This window comes from Remersonia thermophila, chromosome 2 (genome assembly GCF_042764415.1).
Source record: "Remersonia thermophila strain ATCC 22073 chromosome 2, whole genome shotgun sequence".
NCBI classification, from domain to species: Eukaryota; Fungi; Ascomycota; class Sordariomycetes; order Sordariales; family Chaetomiaceae; genus Remersonia; species Remersonia thermophila.
The window spans coordinates 1,765,599-1,787,967 of record NC_092218.1 but is presented as its reverse complement, the minus strand read 5'-3'; the positions used below and the strand labels follow the sequence as shown (position 1 = coordinate 1,787,967).

The window sequence follows — 22,369 nt, the reverse complement described above, 5'->3', positions numbered from 1 at the left end:
CAAGTTACAGCTCAGCAGATGCCCGTCACGGACGGCGCCAGTCTTTCCAAGCATGGTCTACCCTAGGAAGTTATGCAACATGCTAGCCTCACACGGCCGTCGCATCTAGAATGCTAATCATACAGCCCGCCCTTCATCAGCCACACGCCATGCTGGGACATGCCAGATCTCCCTGCTCCATATCTCACGCTCCGCCCCTAGCCTTCCTCAACCTCATCTTCTTTTGCCTCCTCGTCGCACTCTTCTCCTCAACCGTTTCGGTCCCCTTGCCCTCTCCCTTGACCACTTCATCCGGACACCCTCCCCCGCGGACAGAAGAAGTAGCATGCGCCTTCTCCCCGCACCTCCGACACGTCCTCGCCCCGCACAGCGGACACACCGCCACCCGCGTCCTCATCCACGGCTTCGCAAGCCCGCCAAGGAACATCCCGCACGCCACCTTGTCGTGGCAGTAAAGGCGTGCCGCGGGCGGGGTGCGGCTTTCGCGCAGCTTGAGGCCGTAGGCGAGGAACTCGGCGGGCGTTGCGGCGGGGCCGAGGATCGCCAGCGGGAGAGCGGCGAGGGATGAGCTGGTTTGCTTTGTTTCGTGCTCTGGCGGCTGGTCTTCCTTGGCTTCCCCTTGGAGGGATGGTTCGTGCTCCCTTCGTGGTGAAGCAAGCGCGCCTGCTGTCCCCCGGCAGGCCGGGCAGGCTGCCGGGACGAACGGGTCTGTCGAGAGGGCGAGAAGGAGCACGGCTCGAAGACAGTGGCGGCAGAGGACGTGGCCGCATCGGAGGGGCTGTGGCGGTTGTGACTCTTGCGGTTGCTGGGGGACCGGCCGTTGGGGCTGGGGGATAGGGCGGTAGCAGTGTGAGCATGGCGACTCGCTTGGCGTGCTGCTGTTGGCGTTGTTGGCATGGGACGAAGGGAGAGGAGAGGACGGCGTGCCGAGGAGCGTCGGCGAAAGGGTCGGGGTTGGCGGGTTGGTGGGCGTCCCCGCAGAGGTCGGCGGCGTGATGAGTCTTGCGTCGGTGACACGATGCTCAGGGGTCGTTGCTCGTTTGGGACGGCCGGATGGTGGTGGCGTGAGAAGCCAGTTTGCTCCCGGCAGGCTGAATACCGGAGCGGACTCTTGTTGATGGTGATGTTGCATGTCCGCACACGTTCTCGAGTCCTGACGACTGGGCGCCTCCGGCTCGGTCGCGGCTGCTTGTGGCCTCGAAATGTCGTTCCCCATAACTTTGGATCCTTAGTATACAGAGCGTGGTGTCGAGTTACCCGTCAGGGTCGCATATATGGTCTAAGAAACGTGCAGGGCATATATAAAGACAGACTGTACATACAAGGGGGGGGGGGGGGTGAGGAGGCCAGCCTTAAGTTGGATGGAGATTTATGGTAGCCAAGACACCTCCAAACCCCGTCGCCCGCACCGCAGAAGAGTGGACCAGTGGTGCATGCCCAGCAAACTTGTAGCATTGGTATTGGAACAGCGCAAGACAAGACTGAGCCTTGTTCAACCCGGCGTTGGAGCCCAAGATTGTGTGGCGGCATGTTAGTGGTCGCCCCGCGCAGGGGTCCAAGGGCTGAATGGGATTGGGCGAACCTACCCTGGTGGTTGCGCCCTATGAGTTTGAGGTCTCGAGACCCGAGGCGAAGGCAAAACTAGTACAACACATTGGGTCATAGACTCGTCCGGGTTAACGGAGAGCGAAAGGGTTAGTTGTAATGAAAGCTTCCGATAGCAGGCCCTTGTTTCTTCGCCTGGGTGGCGTTTTGTCTCTGGTAATCATTCCATGGGCGTTCGGAGATTGTAACAAGCCAACCTCAATCGTCCCAAATTCAACTTGAAGCGCCCCATGGTGGGGGAAGTCTTCTTTGGGAGCCCTTGATTGGAACAAGGTTTGAAACTTGAGGTTGGTTCTGACAAAGGAATACATTTGCTCGTAGAACCCGCATGTCCGCGTGCTTGCTTGGATCATCGCTATCAGCTGCCGGCCATTCTCGCCGTTATGAAAAGTTGAGGCTTGGGTTTGAGGAGGAGATAACTGGAGAGTGGCATAATCGACAAGGGAAGGATACGGTACCCGAGAGAAAAGGTGCCTGAGATCGCAGAGGTGGATGGATTTGGTGAATGGGTACCATGGGCTTGCGCGGATGTTGGGCGAGAGATGCGGGGGAGAAAAAGGTGGAAACCGACCGACCGGCCTCTGGGTTGTCCCAAGGTTTGATTGAGGGATAATGACAGAGGTGTTCATGATATCGGCTTTTCGGTTTCCATGGTTCGGTATTCATCGGACTTGGATAGTCTCGAACTACTCCATAGAAAGTTCTGAATAAGAGGGCCTGAACATGCACTGCGTGACGCGCATCTCACCTCAAAACCCCAGTTCGACTTGCATGTTGGCAGCCATGGACTATTAATAGATGCAGCTCATTGGCTGCTTACGTTGAACCGTAGTTAGCCGAGCAAATACGCCATGCAACCGCGATCAGCATCGTCGACAACCCCTGGCTTAAACCTCACCAAGCGCCCACATCTTGAACCCTCTCCCGATGAGGAAATGTCCTGCCTCATTCTTCTCCCCAACCCTCATCTTAGTCCCATCTATGGCTCCTCTCCTTCATCAAGTTCAATAACAACAACCATCCTCTTGTTCGGCGCGCTCGGGGGTCTCCCCCGGACCGCCGCTCTTTCGAGTTCCGAGCAATACGACACTACCAACCCTGATAGCAGCAGCACGCTCGGCCCTTCAAAAAGTAGTGCAAATATTGCTGGAGGATGGGGCTTCCGCATACATTGGTTTCTGGCCATCGACACCATTAGAGCAGCGTTACTGCGTAACCTACAATGCTTGGGAGGCGCTTCAACCAGAGTTCCCAGCCTTTAGCTATGCGTTTTAGAGAGACATCTGTACGCATGCAGACGGGCAGGTTTGAGCGGTTTCCGCCACCCAACGACGCCACGCTCTCGCAAAGGCGGCAGCGCATCAGAGAGATGCTCGATCAATGCCGTGCGCCTCATCACGAGGAGGCCAAACGGGTAGAGGCACCCAGAAATCTGCATGATACTCCGCATAGATCTCCCTGGGATGACATACCAAGCATATCGGTCGAGAAGGAGCCGACTCGGGAACATCCAGCGACCACCGATTCCTGTTCCAATCCCCTTCACCCGACGACAGGTGATCGAGCGACTAAGCCCTCAACGACCTCGGGCGAGGCATTTCGGACACAAAGTTTTGAATTCATCCGTCAATTAGCTAACTCAACGGGGTGAAGCCTCGAAGTGCACGCAAGAGGTTGTGGCGGGGTATGCGAACCCATGTCACGGTGCATCTCAGGTCAGATCCAAAGATGGCCACGTCCGTCTCGAACAAGAGGCGTATGCGATTTGCAGGGTCTGACCTATCAAACGTGCCATTCTCGTCACCATCATCTGTATATCTACCTTGAGCATTGGAAGACACCACAGAGACAAGTTTCTAAGAGCAGTTGTAGTTCCTTGTCGGCGGGATGACCATCGAACTTGTCCCCCCGCCGCGGCAACTTCGTCATACACGGTCCAGCCCTCGTGCATATCTTTGGGAATTAGAATACGAAAGCCCAGCCGCAGCACGAACCCCGACATATCCACAGCAAAGCACGCTGCCGAGTGGGCACTCATGTAGCACGTGAATGCCCTGCCCAACCCTGTTCACCCCAACGGCACTTGCGAGTTCCAGACCAGTGCTTATTCTGTAGCTGAGAAGTGTTCCGATGAACGACCCGGCAACACCCCGGTGCTTTATGGGTACGGCGATGCTGGAGATGGCCCGTGCGTTCGTCGTGGTGAGATCGATGATGAAGATACACAGGAAGATAGCCGGGAAAGCCATGGCTCAACACGTTAGGTCGGCCGGGATGGTGGCAAACAGAATGTTGATGGTAACCGTAGTGAGACACCCGGTGCCAATGATGACCTGAGTGGGGACTCGAGGCACGAGCTAGACGCGCATGGCCAGGGGCAGGTGCTGTACGACAGTTTGGATCAGGCTGATGCCGCGGATGGTTTGCATGCGGATGTTCATGTACCAGAAGTAGATTTCCCATGCGCATAAAAGAGAATAAGACGGTGATCACGAGAACGGCGAACGAGGGGACATTCCAGATGTTGAAGGGAAGGGTTGGCTCCTTGGTGACGCGGGTTTCCCAGTCCCGGTCTTGAACAATGGGTACTGTGGAGGGTGGAGAGAACAAGAAGGAAGATGCGTACCTAATGTAGGGTGCGTCCCAGATGATAGCAAGTTGATGGGTTGTGACGATGGTGAGTTTGTTTGTGCTTCGGTTCTGAGCTCCCTCTCAAACGTAGACCCACTTCCAGACAACGTCGGGCTGAACAAGATCAATCCACCAACACCCACCCAGGGATGAACCACCGTAGTCGACTCGGCCTTCCGGATCAACGGGCCCATCCGCAGGAGCCGGGAGAACGGCGATGCGATATGTGTATGGTATACAACAAATCCCAAAAGACTGTTGTCACCCTATTACCGAGCCCACCATCGCAAAAGCCCGACTCTGGCCCTCCCAACATAGCGGCACCGCCACCTCCAATACGACAACTGAACAAGAATATGATTACCCATTGCAGAGTCATAGGAAGGACTTTGATACGGGCCAGGGTGGTTTTTCCCTTTTCTTTTTCTCTCTTTTCTTTTTGTTCATCGTGATGATTGACCCGCCGCGTTTAGGTGCAAGCCAGCATGATGATTCCACAGCGCTGAGAACCAATACTTGCCTAAATAGGTAACCACCGCTCGGTGCATGCGGGGCTCCGATTGGAACATATCCTCCTAAACGATGCGGATCCGGCGAGGGTGGGTCTGGTTCGCCGTGCCGGGCCGAGGACGGTGGGTCTGGAGTCCGACGTCCGACTCAGGATCGCCGGGAGAGGTTCCAAAACCACGCGTTTCCCACAGCACAAATCCAACACGCAGCTCAACTCGTCTTTCGAGAATGCTCACTCAACCTCATGGCGGGCCTGGGCGTAGCTCCGCCAACCAGTCAGGCCTCGTACCGGCAACCTCGCGAGATGCAGGCCTTTGGGATAGGTGGCTGCTGCTCCCCCAAGGACAGCATCGGAATCAGGACGAGAACTCCCTGACACGAGTTACTTCCCAGGGCCTCCTGGATCAGGGTTTCCAGCTCAGGGCGTGATGCCCTAAGTGCCCAGCATCATTCTCGGCAACACGAGCTCCATCTGCGCTCAACGGGCCAGAGCTACATGATTCGCCAACTCCAGGGGTTTTTTTTCATGAACATCCGCGCCATTAGCCAGGTTTCGACCGGCGAACATTCGATCTGTTGAGCTCGCTCGGCTCCTCGGCCTTCTTGGGACGTGAAACCGTGGTGGTGGCGGCGCCGCCGCCGCCGCCGATACAAGCTCGCAGGTCGTAACAGCGAATGTGAAGCTGACGCCATGCTGTCTGCAATACTTGACATTCGCCCATCCCATTTTCTGGGTTTTGCATCCAGCGTTGACGTAGCTGCCTGAATCTCGGTTGATGCTGGTAGTTGGGGTGAGGACCAGGCATGGGATGATGGAAAAGTACGTCCGCTATCCCTGTGTGCGTGATGGGATGAATCAAACGCCGGGGCTCCCGCACCTATCACCCAGAGGCTCAGGGTGGTCGGCGGTGGCTGTAACCCTACGCCTGGCTCTTGTTCAGTATGTAATGCACCTTTTGCAAGGTTGATGCCGGTACGTTATGCTTGTAGGCAGCGTTCTACCAGCTCCCGTAGCTTTTCTAGACCCTTTTGCCTTGAGGGCTGTTTGCAGGTTGGTTTGCAAGTGGTCTGTATCCGAGCCTTGTCTGCTGCTAAGCTTTGAGGCTAGAGGGTCTTATTTTGGCTAATTGGGTGCTCTTTGGTGGTGGAAGTGGTGTGATGGACGTCGCGGCGTGGTCCTTTTTACACTCGAAGTTCCCTGAGTGGGTCGTTCCGTAAGTGGGGCGGTCCAGTTATTAAAAGACGTGATGCCAGCTCCTTGACCTCTCTTCAGCGGCCTTCTTGTCATCTAACATCCTCTCTCCGGTCCGGTTTTTTTTCTCTTTGTAAACAAATCAGTATGATAGTTGCGTTTATATCGCTCGTTTTTCTCTTTTTGGTGGCGGTCGGCCTGCTGGCCAGGCGACGTCCCCCATCCACCCCCCCAGGCCATTCATGCCACCCATCTCATTCACCCCAGCCTCAAGATAGCAGCAAACGTCTAGCCAGAGCCGACAACACCTTACAGATCTACGATATCCAGGCCTTAGCTCCTCGCCATGAGGTGGCCTGGTACCTGGCCAACCTGATCGAGAAGGATGGCGCCGGCGACTGGCCGCCCCGTACCGACCACGTTCACTGGCCGGCCGCCCTTCGTCCTTACAAGGACATCTACCTTGAGCTAGCGCCCCTGCTTTCGGCAGCTACGCCATCCCTGGATGACGTCGTCAACACGGAGCGCCGCGAGAAATACCGCGGGCTGATGCGAAAACTGCTCACCGAGCGCGTCAACGTTGACCATGTTCGAGGTATTCTTTCCGCCGTTGAGGCTGGGAACTGGGATGGCATGACGAGAGAGGCGTACAACGGCTTCTATTGCTGCGTGGCTGTCTGTCGGCACGCTTACAGGTGCGTTAGGACATCTCAGGCCATGCAGCTGCAACAACCACAAGAACTCACGCTCACCGTCGTGTCTTTCTCTTCTTATCCAGATGGGCCACCATACCCGTAGTCAAGGTCGCACAGCTCGAAACGATCGTCGAGTTCCCACGAGAGCTCGAAGTTCCCTGGACGTACCTGCAGCGTATGTTCGGCGTGACGGCTGACAGCGGGAACAACACGGCCAACGTCTTGCACAATTTTGATCTCCAAGGGGAGCGCGTCTACAAGATCAATGTTGCCATGAAAGATCTCATCCGTGAGTCCGAGGAGATATTCTTTCGCATGTTTCTAGACTTGGAGATCCTTGTGAGTAGCCCTTGATCTGCTTCATGTTGAGCGAGCGAGCGACTAACAACAACACATAATCTCAGGGCTTCCCCATCTACTACTCAATGGTCAAGGCCCTGGTGGCTTTCGACGGCGGCGACAAGCCGGCTTGCATTCGGTACCTGAACGACGTATCCGGACATTTGCGAAGGCTCCTGTCTGTCTTCTTTGACAACGTCCATGGCGGCCGCATCTCGCCGTTGGTCTGGCTCAGCTACATCCAGGGATTTCAAGGCTGGGGCATCGGCCGCTACATCAACGGCGAGTACGTCAAGTACGACGGACTGTCTGGGAACCGTGAGTGGGTTTCCTTCTCCCCCATCCGCTGATTCCATCCGCTTACTGACGCTCTCGCCCCCCTCACAAGACGTCCTCGTCTTTCAAGCCATCGATGCTTTTCTCGGCATAGAGCGCTACCTGACCGATGAGAACATGGAGCGCTACATCCCTCGCAACCAGCGCGAGCTGTGCCTAGCATTCAAGCGCCACACGCTGCGCAGCCGGCTGGCCCCGCCCGGCCAGAACCCGGAAGATGACCGCATCGAGGAGGCCCTGCAGCGTATCGTCAGGCAGCTTCGGGTCTTCCGCGCTGCCCACCGTACCCGCGTCATTCCCTACCTCGAGCAGCCTGCGCCCGAACGGTTGCCCATGACAGCCGGCAAGTCGGTTCTGAATGGAAGCTCGCTGCGGGAGGCGCTCCAGGTGCTCGATAATCTTATGGTCACTCGGCTAAGAGAGACGCAGTAAAAGGTCCAGAGACGCGGCTGGGCCGTGTTGAAAGTCTAGAATAATTTCCTTCTTGTTCTTTAGAAAGCTCTTTTTTTTTTTTTTTTTTTTTTTTTTTGGAATCGTGCATTGGTGGGGAGATATCTTTAATGTCAGTTCAGCTCTGTATGATTCAAATGACGTAATGGGTGGGAAAAAGAACTTGAGCTTTGCACCTGGCACATAATGTGGCTTCCGCGAGATGCATCCGACGCCACCTGTCTCAGCCATATCGACTCGTCTCCGACCGTCCCATCAAAAACACTCGAGCAACTCCCATCGCCGTTTGTTCTCGGCCTACCTCGAAAACGTTGCGACTTCTTGTCTCCTTCAACGTGAGGTACCGCGCCCATGGCTCCAGTCCAACATGCTCGCGTCAAGTTCCTCGCACAGCCGCTGCCGGTATCCGCTTTGTACATCCGTATTTTCCCCCCCCAACCATTCCGTGAAGGCTTTGGGACTCAGATTCGGCGGGATGGCGACGTTGGGAGTCAGGGCGTTCCCGTGGGGGTACCCCTGTCGTACGCCACCGATCCCAGCAGCGATCAGCGCCGCAACGAAGATATAGATGTTGGCCGTTGCGTCGGGGAATCTGAATCCCACCGAATTTCGGATGCTTGGCAGATGGGAGATCCTTGTTTCCCCCAGCTTGGCCACCCGCCGGCGGTGTTTCCGGCCGCCCTGAAATAGCTGTCAACCATGGCCAGGCCAAGCGCACCGATCAGCTTCACGTTTCTTGGGACCTAGGTAACCCCAGCACCTTCGGTTTCACTGACACGTGGACGTAGACGCCGCTCAGCGGGCCGCTCATGACCCAGAGCAACGCCGCGAATTTTCTCTTGGGGCCTTCATCATGGCGTAGACTGCTTGCACAGGCGGCTGTGGGGAGAGGGCGTTTGTTAAACTGGTCCTTGACCGTTGTGCTGTGTGGAAGTGGTACACTTGAACGCGGGCGACGTCCTTCAGTTTGACCACGATATCTCCCAGGGCCGACATCCCTGTCGTCGTGGAGTCGGCATTGGTACGGCCCAGTGGGGATCTGGCACTGTCAATGGACTCGTTGAGCAAAGACGAACTCAATCCCATGGCCCGTCAGCAGCTTGGCGCCTTCGTGTTCCCGATGAACTCGACCAGATGCTCATTCAAGAGCTTCTTTGGATGCCGCTCGAGGGGATACAGGAATCCGAGCTGGGCGACAAAGCGCATGGACGTGGCGTTGTGCGGTGCAAAGGCGCAGACATTTCAACAATCCCCAGTCACGACTTAGGGCCCAATGCTCGTTGCCATCCGGCAAGCACCGAGGGGCCGCCGAGACGGGGGCCAGGGCCATGCAGTTTGGGCGAGCAAACACTGGTCAACCCTGCTTGCGAGGCGCCAGCAGCGCGCTTTCGTGATGACCCGAGTCCGCAAAACGCCTGAATAGTTGACCCATGGAATCCGGATAAGCATGACGCCAGAGGTAACCGGGAGAAAAGGATGAACGAGAGGAAGTCTCTCAGGGAGCTCATGACGGCGGCAAGAATAGCTGTTGTCTTAAGGTTCATGACGCGATCAGACGCGAGATGCGTCAGGCTTGTTGACCCCTCAGGTCAGAAAGCTTCGTCGTAAGAGGGGAAGAAACTGCGGGCCGGCCTGTTTGATGTCCTGACCGTGTAACCTCACGGTAAGGTAGCTCACCTCTCGAACCAGACCACGGAGCAGCCTTGGACAGTTCTCACAGATGGTCGGCATCATCTGGCATTTCAGCGCAGAAAAGTCCGCAAATGTGAAACAATGGAACTATAAATATCTCAGTATCCTCCAGGAGGGTGGGTCTACGCAAGCACCGCCAGTCTGGGTACCCGACAACCACTCGGGTACCTACCCTCCACCCCTTTACACCCCTGACTCCTCCTCTCAGAAGCGCAGGGTACCCCAGGTACCTTAAGGTGTGTGCGGGCAGCTGCAATGCCAACTTGCGCAGCCGAGGCCTTCTGGGCAAAGCCTATTCGCATCAAATGCTTGGGGGTGCCGTCTTTTCGCCTCACAACCCACCGAGAAGTGCGGGGCGCCGGCAGGATCGCGATCTTCCTGTGAAGAAACCGTCTACCAACACCCTCGTGACCTGTACTGCAGAGCTCTTAATATAGCCTCCATCTCAAACAAGTCTATCAAGACCGCAGAATCGTCACAGTTACTGCAAGCTGCCATGCAACCTCAAGCTCTGGTGATCGGGGGACAGCAGCAGGTCGAAGAGGGGGAGGAAAGCAATAAGTTAGGCTTTCGTCCCATATGACGGCTTGTCCCGGGTTGCTTCCGTGTTCTCTCTTTCTCTCTCTGAGTGGCACTCGGTATTCAAAACATCCTTCCAATGAACTTGTTGAGTTTGGGAGTTATTTGGCCCTTTTTCCAGGACGAGAAACATCGACTGAACATGCGGAGCTTGACTGGGTCTACGATTATGATCCCTTCTCTCACTTGCACCCTCGCTTTTCACCCTTTCATTTTTCTTTTCTCTTTTTTGTCTCCTTTTCCCCCTTAGTCTCATGTCAAGAAGTGCAAGTTGCTTGAATAAGACGCGAGAAGCTCAGAAGACCGACCCGACCATGTTCTCTAGCGCTTTCTTCCTCGTGGTTGATGGCCCATCGCATCCAACAGACCGACATTGACCGAGAAGAGCGAGATTAGATTCGCCTGAACCGCCGACACGAAGGGAAAACTGCCACTTTCATACTTGTTTTCGCCATGGATATTTTGGTCGAGGCTGCGGCTGGAAGCTCTTTCATTCGTTTCATCCTACCACGCGCGACCGTGCCGGTTAAGCAGCTGATCTGCACCATTCAGTCATCTCGTCAAGATGAGAAAAACTTCAAACCATCAAACTCGCACCAAAAGAGCAACGGCGCAGGCACCCAATCAGATATGACCCGATCTGGGTTTTCGCGAGAGCGGCGGCACGTATCCCTCCACATTCTCGAGATCATTGAGCAGATGAGCAGGAGAACTCCAGAATAGACATACACCGATGGTAAAAGGTATCGCAAGAATCTCAGCCCAGCCTGGCCACACATGTCTCAAAGGTGAACCTCTTGAGGCTACTACAACAGCCACGGTACAGAGCTTGTGTCAGGATCTCGCGGAGTCGAATTGTACAGTCAACGTGGGCCTGGACGAGTTTGACTTTCCTCAATGGAACATGGGCCAAGGATGTTGGATTCAAAGCCGACTCGACGAGGAGGACAAGATAGTCACACTCCTGCCCCTTCCAGGCTAGAAGCTCCATGGCAAAATGAAGAAGCATCTTGCAAGTGAGCGAGCATTTGCTCATTCCACTCTTACTCCCCATCTATCATCACTGCTCTTGTAATGTCCTGACATGTGGAAACCTCAAGGACAGGTTGGGTGTTGCACACTCTGCAGCGGGCCGGGACAGCTTTGATAATGTCATCATCCGTTGCTGATGGATTTGGTTCATGACATGGCATGATACTTGATTCACATTTGAATCCCAGGGTAAAGGCGTACTGCGTAGAATTTTATGGGCGCTGCCTTTTTCAAGGAATGCCAATCTCCTGTTGTTTAATTACCTCCCTGTTGTTGCGCCGCAACTTGGAAACCTCAAAAAGACCATTTCTGCCAAGACCTCTCTATCTCTGTACACGTGCCAAGCTTTTGGCACCACTCTCAACCCTAAGAGCAAAACGTTTCAAGCAAATCGGAAATAACATCACTTCAGGGTTGTCTGAGAGCCGGCAACGCCAGGTTCTCTTTTCCTCACAACACCTTCATGAGAGAATGCATCCGCTTTCGCGACGATGCTGCAGCCACCTCAAAAGTGGCTTTCGTACCGTCTTCCGGACGATATCTCGGAAGCATCAACATAATCCCACCGATTCCCCCGGCCTGCGACCCTTTAGATACAATCATACCGACTCCCCCTTGCGGTTCAGTCTTGACGATGAAGAAGGGCCGCGCAGGAGTGCTGCCATCGTGGTCGGCGGCGGGCCCGCGGGCATTGCTGCCGTGGGCAAGCTTCTCGAGGTCTTCCCCGGCGGAAACATTACCTGGGTAGACCAGTCGTTCACCGGAGGGACCATCAACCAGTTCTTGCGTGGGCTCCCTAGGTGAGTGAGAGAGGAAGAGGGAGACCTGAGCTTCCTTCATCCCAATCCTCCCCTCTGCAGGTCGTCGTCACACGGATCAGCCGCTCATCACTCCGCCAGTTACGGCACGGCCGGCGATTATGTGGCCTACGCTCAAACCCTTCCGGTTATTCAAAAGCTTTGGGCCGTGCCAAACCGTAACCGTCACAACGCCGTCAAAGCCATGCAAGCCCTCGACCCTGTCAGGCCGTGCGCATTATCCTACGTGGGGGACATGCTCCAACTGATATCCGACGGCCTACGCAAGCATGCGCGGGTCCAGTCCGTCACGGGAACTGTGACCCTCCTGGCCCGCGACCCCAAGGTCTGCTTTCTCCGTTCTCTTGGTGAGCCAGCCTCGTGACTTTTGTAAACTGACGCCGGAACTTCTTCCAGACTCGGGTATGGACCGTCGCCGTCGACACAACCGGGGTCGGCACCAACCCTCCGCTACTCTCATTGCGCACGCCGATGGTGATCCTTTGCACCGGCGCGCGTCCCGTCGTCAACACGCTCCCCGTCCAAGTCTCGCAGCTCCCCCTCTACACCGGCCTCTCGCGACCGCACCTCACAAAGATCCTCCCTCCCGAGGAACCGCGCACCATCGCCGTCATCGGCTCGGGCCACAGCGCCGTCCTCGTGCTGCGCAACCTCGCCCACCTCGCCTCCACCACCCACCCTCACCTCCGCATCCGCTGGCTCACCCGCAGCCCGCACCTCACCTACGCCTCCCACGTCGGCGACTCCCCCAACGGGCCCGTCATCGCGAACCAGTACGACGGGCTGACCGGCAAGGCCGCCGAGTTTGCCCGCGAGGAGCTCGACGGCGACGCCCTCGCCACGTCCCCCGCGGGCAGGTTCATCACGCGCGTCGGCCTGCCCACCGTCCCCGGCGAGCCCCGCCCTCAGAACAAGGACTGGGCGCGTGAGCAGGGGGACCTCGAGCATCCTGCCCTCGTCTCGGGGCTCAAGGGCTGCGACTTCGCCATCCAGGCCGTCGGCTTCGCGCGCGCCCGCCTGCCGGAGCTGCGGCCCGGCGTGGACGCGGGCACGGTGGCGCTGGGCACCAGGCCGCGCACGCTCATGTTCAACTCCGAGACGGGGTCGCTGTATCCGGCGGGCGCGGACAGGATGAGCGCGGTGGGGTTGTTTGGGGCCGGGAGCGGGTTTCCCGAGGTGGTGCCGACGCCGGAGATGGTCAAGAAGCCGCGGGTCGGGGTCTTGTGGTTTATGATGTTTGTAAAGAAGATGGCGCCGATGTGGGCGCTGGCGACGAGGGACGGGAAGTTCCCCGAGGGGTTCGATCCGCAAGGGAGGACCTGGTTTGGGGGACCCTGAGGTGTGGGGATTGCGAAGCGGCTGGCGAGGTCGTGGATGTATGCTTCACGTTGAAGTCAGCACAAGTGTAGATTCTAGTTGGATCTTGCGTGGTTCGGGATGTTCCTGTATTTACCGTATCTTGCGGAGTTGAGACAAAGATAGGCATCATATTGTACGGTGTCTGTATGGCTACTTAGGGTCAATGAGTGAGATGAGGATATGCAAGAACGCAGCCAGGTCTCAGACAAGCATCTCGTATCGTCTTGCAAGGAACGACAAGGAATCAAACAGCCATTTGTCGAAGTATGACAGTACCCGCGCCTGGATATTGTTGTCATGCACAACGCAATACAGGTCTGATGGCACATGCGCAACAGCACGAGACGTACCGGCAACGCCCGAGGAACCAAAAAGCTTAGACCAGTACACAACTGCGCAAAATGAGCGTATTATTAACTATGGTATATGGTTGTCCCAGGCCCTACGCCATACTCCATCCCTAGTGCCCTTCATCCCCAAATCGTCAAAAAATCCTCTCCTGTTTAGGGAGTGGTCGGCTGAGCAGCGTAGACGTTGAGGCGGTCCGCGGCACCGCACCACTGGGTAGCATCACCACCGCAGATGTAGCTGCACTGCTCCTCCGGAGCCGCCTCACCGGCGAGCTGGTTGCCGCAGAAGCACTCCGAGGCGTACTCAACACCGAAGTACTGGTAGCCGTCGCAGAAATCGGCGCACTTCTCGACCGTCATGTCGTCGCCGCGGAGCACGGGGCCGTCGAGCGCGCGGACGCCGCCGACGTTGTCGACCCAGCACGACTGGTAGGCGAAGGCGCCGACGGTGGCCAGGTTGGTCGGGTCCTCCTTGCACGAGGTGCTGACGAAGAGGTTGAGGCGGTCGGCAGCACCGCAGACGTTGGTCGGGTCGCCGCCGCAAGGCATGGAGCACTCGGCCTGGGGCACCTCCTCGGAGGAGTCGTCGAGGTCAACGCCGCAGAAGCACTGCGAGCCGTACTCGACGCCGAAGAAGCTGTACGAGGAGCAGATCTCGGCGCACTTCTCGAGCGTCATGGCCGAGTCAAAGGTGACAATGCCGCGCAGCGCGCGGTTGTTGCCGCTGTCGGTGAAGCAGCCGAGGTAGTCAAAGTCGGCCAGCGTGGCGGGCGAGGGGACGCCGGCGGGCGGGACGTAGTCGTCGTTGATGTAGACATCGAGACGGTCGCCAGCGCCGCACGTCTCGGCGCTGTTGCCGGCGCAGGCGAGGGAGCACTCGGCGTCGCTGACGGGCTGGGCCGAGAGCGAGTTGGCGCACCAGCACTCGCGGCCGTACTCGAGACCGAAGTACTGGTAGGACGAACAGAAGCTGGCGCAGGTGGCCACCGTCATATCGTCCGAGGCGGTGCTGGCGGCGCCGAGCAGCCGCACGCCGTTGGCATTGTCGACGAAGCAGCCCTGGCGGGTGTAGGCCGCCCCCTGACGCTTGGCCACCGGCGAGACGGCGGTGCGCGGCAGGGCCTGGGCGGCGGCGGCCAGGGCGACGAGCGACACGGCGGTACGGAGTCCAGAAGACATGGTGGACAGGATGGCTTTTCTCTTTATTTTTCGACCTTCAGAGAGGGGAACAAAAACGAGCGACACAGCTCCGAAAAGCCTCAAGTGGGTGGTGATGTTGAAGGATCGAACGTGCGGGCTGCCTATACGACATTCCAGGCGCGCGGACGGGGTGGCGCGCGCATCTTTATGGAAGGTTCCCGAGCATGGGGATCACGCTGCTTGTTCCTGAACTAACTTTTTGTGGTCAATGCCATGGGAGCGAGATTGGGAACGTCGAGAATCTGCTGCAACCTCTCGCAGAAAAGAACCAGATCCCCCCGTTCGTGCCAGAGGCGGAAACCCGCAATGTTTCCCCGGAACCCTCGACCAACGTTCCATTCTTGCACGCATTTTCGTCCGCTTCCCTTCTTCTTCCCTCGTGGCAGACGCGGCCCGGGGCGGAACAGCCAATGGGGGGCCCCTGCCAAGACAAAGCGCCCCTGGCCCGGTGGGATTGGATGTCGCTAGCCCCGTCCCAGGCTTTCCTTGTCATCTCCACTGCGGCCTGGAGGCTCGTACCATGACCCGCCCGATGCGGAATGGCCTTGGCGAGACAAGTGGGTTGGCCCTGAAAAGGTTACGCTGTTGACCTCCCTTCCTGAGTTAAGGACTGAACATGGGGGCTCCGGCCCAACCAATCTGACACAGTCAGGAGAGCATGACTGCTCAACGAGGCTCGAGGCCAACTCGCTATCTGATGAGCACGTTGCTTTGTTTCACCAACCCGCGCGCCAGCTCGCACCTTGGAAGGTCAAGAAAAACGCACGGCCAAGCCGGCCCTGATCCTCCGAGCAACCAACATGTGAACACAACCGGGTGTCAACCGTGGGCCCGAGGCTGGGCAGTTGGGTTGGCTTGAGATTGGCAGCAGCTCCACTCGGAACCAAACATCGAAGGCTCAACCATTCTCTCACCGACGCTAAACACGGGACACCGTTGGGCCGGTCCGGAGCGTGCTCATCGGCTCGCGATCAAGAAGGATCTTGGCCGCGTGGGTCCGTCGTGCGCCGGGGTAACTTCCTGTCCGACCGCCGTCTCCGCTGGGCCTCGTTGGAGCAAGGGTTCTTTGAAGATTACTGTGTAACTACTCCGTAAAGGTTGAGGATCCCCTAAAACGGGGCATTGACAGCAAGGGTTGCCCGAGACTAATTAACCTCTACGTAGTTCACACTACTGCGTAGTTATACACAGTACACAAGCAACAGAATTCTGGCACGGTTTCTCGGCAACCAACCTGGCAAAGATGAACGGAATGCCGACTCAACATCGTGGCAAGGCTCTTTGCGGAAGCAACAACTATGGAAAGCAAGATTTTGTAAGAAGCAGCACTCTGATGAGAACTACGCCGGGCCGTTCGCAGTGTTCCCACATTGGCCGACGATCCCCTGACGCGCTTCACCTCTCCATGCTCCCTTTTCATGGATATTACCTAATTAACTACAGCAGGTAGGGTAGGTATGTAGATATTGCTTACGTGACCTCAACAAGACAATCGCAATGGCGGGACAGCCTACGGAGAACTGCATCGAACAGTGAAATGGATTGCTACTTTGGTGGTTGTGGATGCCGAGGGAGACTCGGGTGACAAGATGAGCGGCAATGGTCGTTCGTCCAGCTTGCCACATCCCACGTACACAAATGATAGGAATGATGATGAAGGACAAAGCAAGGAACGGAAGGAGAGGCAATCCCGATCCTTCAATCTATACATTTTCCATCTCGTTCGTGGACTTGGGGACGTCGTCCGCGCATGAGTTCAATGCTGCGACACCCAGCGCCTGGGTGTAGAATTGTAGAATTATGAACATGAGGCAACTTGCTCCCCCCCCCCCCCTCTTTCGGGTCTGCCTGATACCCCTTCATTTTTTTTTTTTTTTTTTTTTTTTTTTACAGAATGGCATCTAGTAAAGAGAGAAGGATTATGACATCCACCCGCAAGAAGCAAGAATCCACAGTACCTACATACCAACTGCAATATCGCCCTATCGGCCCAAGGTGCAGCTACAATAGACATAGCCTCGTCTGCTCCTCCTTCGGCAGGTGACATTCGCTGTGCTGGAGAAGAGGAGACCCCAATGAAGCTAGGGCTGATTCTCGCGCTCAGCTTTGTCCTGTCGATGAGGGGTACACAAGATTTTGGTGTTCGATCTCACTATGTACTCAATACCCCACCACCTACGGTGTGGTCTTCGTACACGGGCTACGCAAGACATTCTGAAGTTTGTTCCAAGCGCTCGTCTTCTCCCTCACCTCCGTACCGCCAGCTCTGGCCGCAGGAGAGCTCTGCACGTACTGGGACAGCGCCAAGTGGAAGGTGTGTCTCATCACAACCTTCCAGAACGATGCCGCAGCCCATGACTGACATTATGCCTACAGTAGGATGTCCACGGGACATGCGGGAGCCCTTCGAGTTGTATCAAATACATGGGCTAATTACTGAGCCCCTGACCGGTGTCAGGGGAGGCAGCAACAACCGTTTCTGTATAAACTACGGTTGCACGCCCGGAGACAACTATGGGCGGTGCACCACGATTGCAAGGCGTGCGGAGAGAATTGGTTATCGCGCAGCGCAACAACCAACTATACCATCGTCCAAGAAAGAGGCAGAGCTGACAAAATGGGTGCAGCAATTTGTGTCCTGGTCCTACCAATGTTCAGTGTTGTTATCTCTGGCGTAAATAAGGACCGCCGATATCCGGCACAGGGAGGAGGAGGGTTACAAGGGGTGATGGGAGAAGAGAAGCGATGAGATCGAATGAAGGTTGCCGAGTAAGGCGTCGCGGGCGTTCAATAATTATTGATGCGGGTGCTTTCTTGGAAGCTGTGCGCTTTTCTGGATGGACATGCCCGCTGTTTCCATGCCTGGGGTTTCCTGGTGGCATTGTGTAAGGATGAGAAGGTCCTTCGAGCTTCTCGGTCCATGACTTCTGCGTAAGCACGGCAGATAGTTATGGCGCCCTGATAGTCTCAAGCCATCCACGAAGGACCTGTCTTTGTCTGCGACCGGGACGCTGCGACCGTGTCCCGAGGGCGGAAAACCAGAACAGAGAGTTCGCTCTGTTGGTCTTTAAAACAGCTCATGATTAGAGCCCCCGACTTGAATTGCTTCAGTAGAGTTATCGAGTTGGTATGTCTTTCCAACGTTGAGATCCACGTTTCTGACGGAACTCCTGGTCATTCCAGTGTCCAACTTCGAGCCAGTCTTGCCATAATAGAAATCGGCGTCACGGAGCACTCCACCTGTTGGGTTGTTTTATCCCTTCACAGCTTAATGAATGCTTTCCGAGACTTGAGCAGCAAAACTCGATACGCTGGGATTTCATTGATGAACGGTTTCTTGATCCAGACACAAGAATTGAGTTATGCTCCCTTTAACGAACTCGATTGGTGCGATAATAACGCTGCCATCCTGAAGCAATCCCGAGTCGTTCCTGCGTTATCGACTCAACCTCCAATGGTCTCTCTGGCTGGTCGGTTGGGAGTGTTCAAGATGTGAATAACCAGTGCATAACTATCCAGGCGATTGAGTCTAGACTCCTGAGCTCGAAACCCGTTGTCGTATTCACCCGGCAACCCTGCTTGCTTAAATGAATGTTGTGCACCTGCATCTGTTGCTTGAAGGGATTGCTAGTTGGCTCAGCCACCTAATCACACCTCTGCCCTGTGGTAACTGTGTCTCAACAACGCTGCGTCAACAAAGTCTAGATGTCGACATGCCCGACCTTAGCTGTCGTGTTGACTCACACTTTCCAACCCTTCATTAGTAATGAGACTCAATAACTATGTTCATGACTTACGTATCACCCTAAATCGCCCTGCTACTTTGGTGGTTCAACTATTGGTTGTTAGGTGTTATTGAAGGAAGCTCTTCGCCGATTGCTAACCTGCTTGGGATCAGTGAGAGGTCACTTCCCTCAACATAGCATCTGTTAACGATTCACCCCTGAGTCGGACCCCTGAGATTGGCGCCAACCAGTGTTGGTCTAGGACCTCCGCTCTCTGAGTCTCAAATACTGATCCACGCTAGTTACCTGCTGTCCACATCAGTATGTAATTGTGTCTGCTGCATCGTGCACTAATCCAGCCTTACCACAGTCCACCATGGGTTCTGACGTATGTACGTACAATGCCGGGGTCAATCAAGGTATAGGCAGATTGATTGGGCTGCCTGCCTCGGAACATCTCGATCTGGAAGCTGGAAACCAACCGCCCCATCAGCGCGACCAAGAATGTTCGCGCCGAAGCCACCTGAAAGTTATTAATAATCGACTCACTCGCCTCACGTGTTCTTCTAGTCAACTTCTAGAAGAGCGGATCTGAAACCAAACGTAACCATGGCCGGCGCCCTTCTGTCGAGCATCGAACCAATCATGGCGGATGCACACCGTTCGACTGGTTAATTACTCCATAGTGCAACGCGCAACCATGGGCAGCCATCGACCAGTGTGATTTGCAGGCCGAGAGGTGCGGAATGGCAGTGTAACGACACGAGGCGCCATGCGATATCGGCACGCTTCGAACGAGGGGCGCATCGATCCCGCACGTACCTCGCAGAATATATTGCTCCGCCCGCCCTCCGCCACCCTGTTGCACAGAGCCACCGCATCGGCAAGTAAATTCGGGTTTGAAGACGACTGGGGAGGGAGCCGCGCCTTGGTGCATGACAAGACCATTCCCTGCTGGCTTGGGCTCAGCCAATGTCCTCCCCGACTCTAAGCCCGTGGTTTCGGATGCCCCACTCCGTACCGAGTGGGGCCGGCCGGCCGGCGCCGTTGGAAGTGATCAACGCGGATCTGCTGATTTCCATCCGTGACTTCACCAAACTCCATGTTATTGCAACCGACTGCTTCGAAGTGTCCAAAGCCCTCTCCTTGGTTTATTTCAAGCCCTTGAGCTCCCTCGCCTCCGGATGATGCTCTTCTGTTCACCAATATTCAAGAAGACGCATCTCTCGATCCGGACTTTTAATGAGGGGGGATTTGGGCTCAGACAGCTACCAGGCGTTTCCCACGCTCTCACCAAGGTCCTGGGTACTACTTCTACAAGAGGCATCGAGGCTCTCTCCGCCTTCCTTGAACCCTTTGATCCGGCAGGCCTGATGGAGAGGGGATTGCAAACCCACCGAGGGAATACTACGAACACGTACAGTACACAATCTTCCAGGTCACTTCGTGCCTTTGCAATACCAGCAACTCTTTTTGCTAGCGTATGGAACGTGATGATATGTCATGGCGTCTTTGATTCCAGCATGCTTGCATCGTGGCAGCGGCGTTGATCGGCGCGCTGATCAGCAGATCCCCCGGGTCTGTTATTTTTAGAGGTCTGTCATCCAGGCTTGTTGGTTAATGTTGCCTCCTCTAATGGTTGCCCAGCGTGCCACCCGAGTCCCAAGCCGAGGTTTTGGTGTCTCCATCAGACAAGGCTGCCGCAACGTGTCCGGTCGGGCGTTGCCACACCACCTAACTAGCGCACAGGAACTCCCGTTTTCGGTCACACATCGATTCACGTTAGCTTGGGACGTGGTGCGCACTGGCCAGCCTCTTGGCCAACCCGGCCGCTTGAGCTTCTCCACAAGCGAACGGCCGCTGGGCTAAGACGCGCAGCGTCTGGGGAAGCGCGGCGCCAAGCAACCGTTGAGAATATGCGGGCGCGGGCAGGCTAAATTAAACTGCCTCTTTGCGTTAACTTCCGCATTTTTAGCCTGCGGACCAGCTGCCAATTTTGGCAGCAGCAAAGACGCGCAAGTGGCCAGACAGATAAGAGACCGCAAACTCCGCGAGGTCGAGCTGAGGATGGGCTTGAGCGCTCCAAGGGGCTGTTCGTGGCGCTCGCCGCTGCTCTGGGGTGCATCGCAGAGTGCCGGCGGAATCCCGCGTGGATTTGTCAAGCCGCCGCCCAGGAAAGATCAGAGTTCGGCGCTGATTCTGACCTGGATCACCAGCGCTACAGTGCAAGCATGTCATGTACAGCGTGCGACGATGACGCGGATCGCCCAAGGCTGTGACGGACGCTAGTACGCAGGGGTCCAAGGGTTACCTCCGAGAGAACCCCCGGGAACGCGTGAGATATCCACGTCTCGCCGGCCAAACAAACTTTCTGCCGGAAGCGATGCGGCTTGAGAACCTTGATGGGCCGTCATGATCGGGCTGGGACGGAGCTGGTGATGACAGTGGACTTGTATGGGCTCGCCGGAGCTTGCTGATCGACTCGGGATGCCGAGAAAATATAAGACCTCGACGCTATAGCTTTCTCAAGGCGGGACAGCGTCGGAGTGGAAATCGGGGATTGGCCGGGCCTCTATTTCAAAGTGCTCACCTGCTCACCTGGACAGACCCCCGGACTGTCTGCGCTCCGGCCCAACAGCCGCGGCAGAGGCTTCCGGCTATTTTCTCTGGATGCCTGGTCCCCCCCTCTTGTGTCATCCGGGCCGGCAGTCGACTCCAAGCAATCACAACCCCGGATCCAGCGGCCGTGGAGCTTCGTTCCCGCGTCTTCTCCGCGCGCAGGGCGTTGGGGCGGCGCGGCACTTGATTGCATTTGATGGTCCATGGATGTTGTGTGGACGGGCGGGTGGTAAGAACGTAAATCTGAGGCAGGCCGCCGGGTCGAAGCGTCTTCATGTCAGCAGAGCCCGGATGCCAATGATTCCCGCCGCCTGGGGCCTCGCACAGGGATGCCCTCCGCTGCATGCCCACTAATACCGGTCGAAACGGCGAGTGGTGGCCGAGGGAACGAGCTGCAGCAGACGGGAAGCCCGGGCTGCGCATCCAGAGTCGGAACCTCCCTCCTAGACAGTGGATGGAGGCGGGACTACACCGTAAGGCGGCAAGAGACGGGAGCGGGAAGATGTTTGTGCCAAGTCGAGCAGGTGCCAGTGGTGTCGCCCGCCTCTTCCCCAAACTGAAATAATACACATAGTATAACCGCTACACGTACATGAGTGGCGTACGAGTCGATGAAGGAGGGCAGCCACAACCCAACTCCAGGCCCCATCCATTCAGACCCAAGACGGAACCGGCGATTCGGAAAGCGGGCCTCCCACGCCATGTTCCTCGATTCCTCGCTGGCCTTGCTGCGTCTCTGCCTCTTCCGTTTTCCCCTTCTCACCATCCACCATTTCGCCATTTCCATCCTCGTCCGGGTCTCCCGCATTTTCCGCATCCCACTCGGCTCGCCGCCCGCGCAACGCCCGTCGGTCCTTGGCAGGCTGCCCGTCAGCGCCAACCCCGGGTCCGTTTCGCTTCGCAACGCCTAGCATGTCACCTTTTCCGAGCACCACTACCTACCTCCCGGTTTCGACACGCCAAGGCCAAACCGAGCCCAATGGATTGATTGCATGGCAATCTATCGTGAAATTGACGTCAATTCCGTGTCTCTGCTTTGCAAACCAGCCCCCGACGAGGCCCGGCCGTCGATGCGCCCCCCCTCCAGCCAACCAGCGCCTAGTCCCGCTCCCCACGCTGCTCACCTGGTTCTGCCCATCGTCAAGTCCGGCCGGGTGCAACACAACTGCCGCTCTCTATTCCTACTCTTGCTATAGTTTCCCATCGGACGTGCGTGCCGCGCTGGTGGGAGCCGTTG

At 56.6% G+C, this 22,369-nt stretch overlaps 4 protein-coding genes across 4 annotated transcripts; 2 read left to right on the top strand and 2 right to left on the bottom strand.

The window, feature by feature from the left end:
* Positions 1 to 184: 184 nt before the first annotated feature.
* On the bottom strand, positions 185 to 1,216 carry VTJ83DRAFT_1942 (uncharacterized protein; the record flags this gene model as incomplete). Its single annotated transcript, XM_071008157.1, has 1 exon — positions 185 to 1,216. The coding sequence occupies one exon, from the start codon at positions 1,214 to 1,216 to the stop codon at positions 185 to 187; it is 1,032 nt and encodes a 343-aa protein (XP_070868482.1).
* Positions 1,217 to 6,085: 4,869 nt separating this feature from the next.
* Positions 6,086 to 7,740, top strand: VTJ83DRAFT_1941 (uncharacterized protein; the record flags this gene model as incomplete). Its single annotated transcript, XM_071008156.1, has 4 exons — positions 6,086 to 6,633; positions 6,717 to 6,972; positions 7,038 to 7,290; positions 7,361 to 7,740. The coding sequence occupies 4 exons, from the start codon at positions 6,086 to 6,088 to the stop codon at positions 7,738 to 7,740; spliced, it is 1,437 nt and encodes a 478-aa protein (XP_070868481.1).
* Positions 7,741 to 11,532: 3,792 nt separating this feature from the next.
* Positions 11,533 to 13,217, top strand: VTJ83DRAFT_1940 (uncharacterized protein; the record flags this gene model as incomplete). Its single annotated transcript, XM_071008155.1, has 3 exons — positions 11,533 to 11,861; positions 11,961 to 12,204; positions 12,276 to 13,217. The coding sequence occupies 3 exons, from the start codon at positions 11,533 to 11,535 to the stop codon at positions 13,215 to 13,217; spliced, it is 1,515 nt and encodes a 504-aa protein (XP_070868480.1).
* A 524-nt stretch (positions 13,218 to 13,741) lies between these two features.
* On the bottom strand, positions 13,742 to 14,767 carry VTJ83DRAFT_1939 (uncharacterized protein; the record flags this gene model as incomplete). The annotated part of the gene is made up of 1 exon (XM_071008153.1): positions 13,742 to 14,767. The coding sequence occupies one exon, from the start codon at positions 14,765 to 14,767 to the stop codon at positions 13,742 to 13,744; it is 1,026 nt and encodes a 341-aa protein (XP_070868479.1).
* Between the last annotated feature and the right edge of the window lie 7,602 nt (positions 14,768 to 22,369).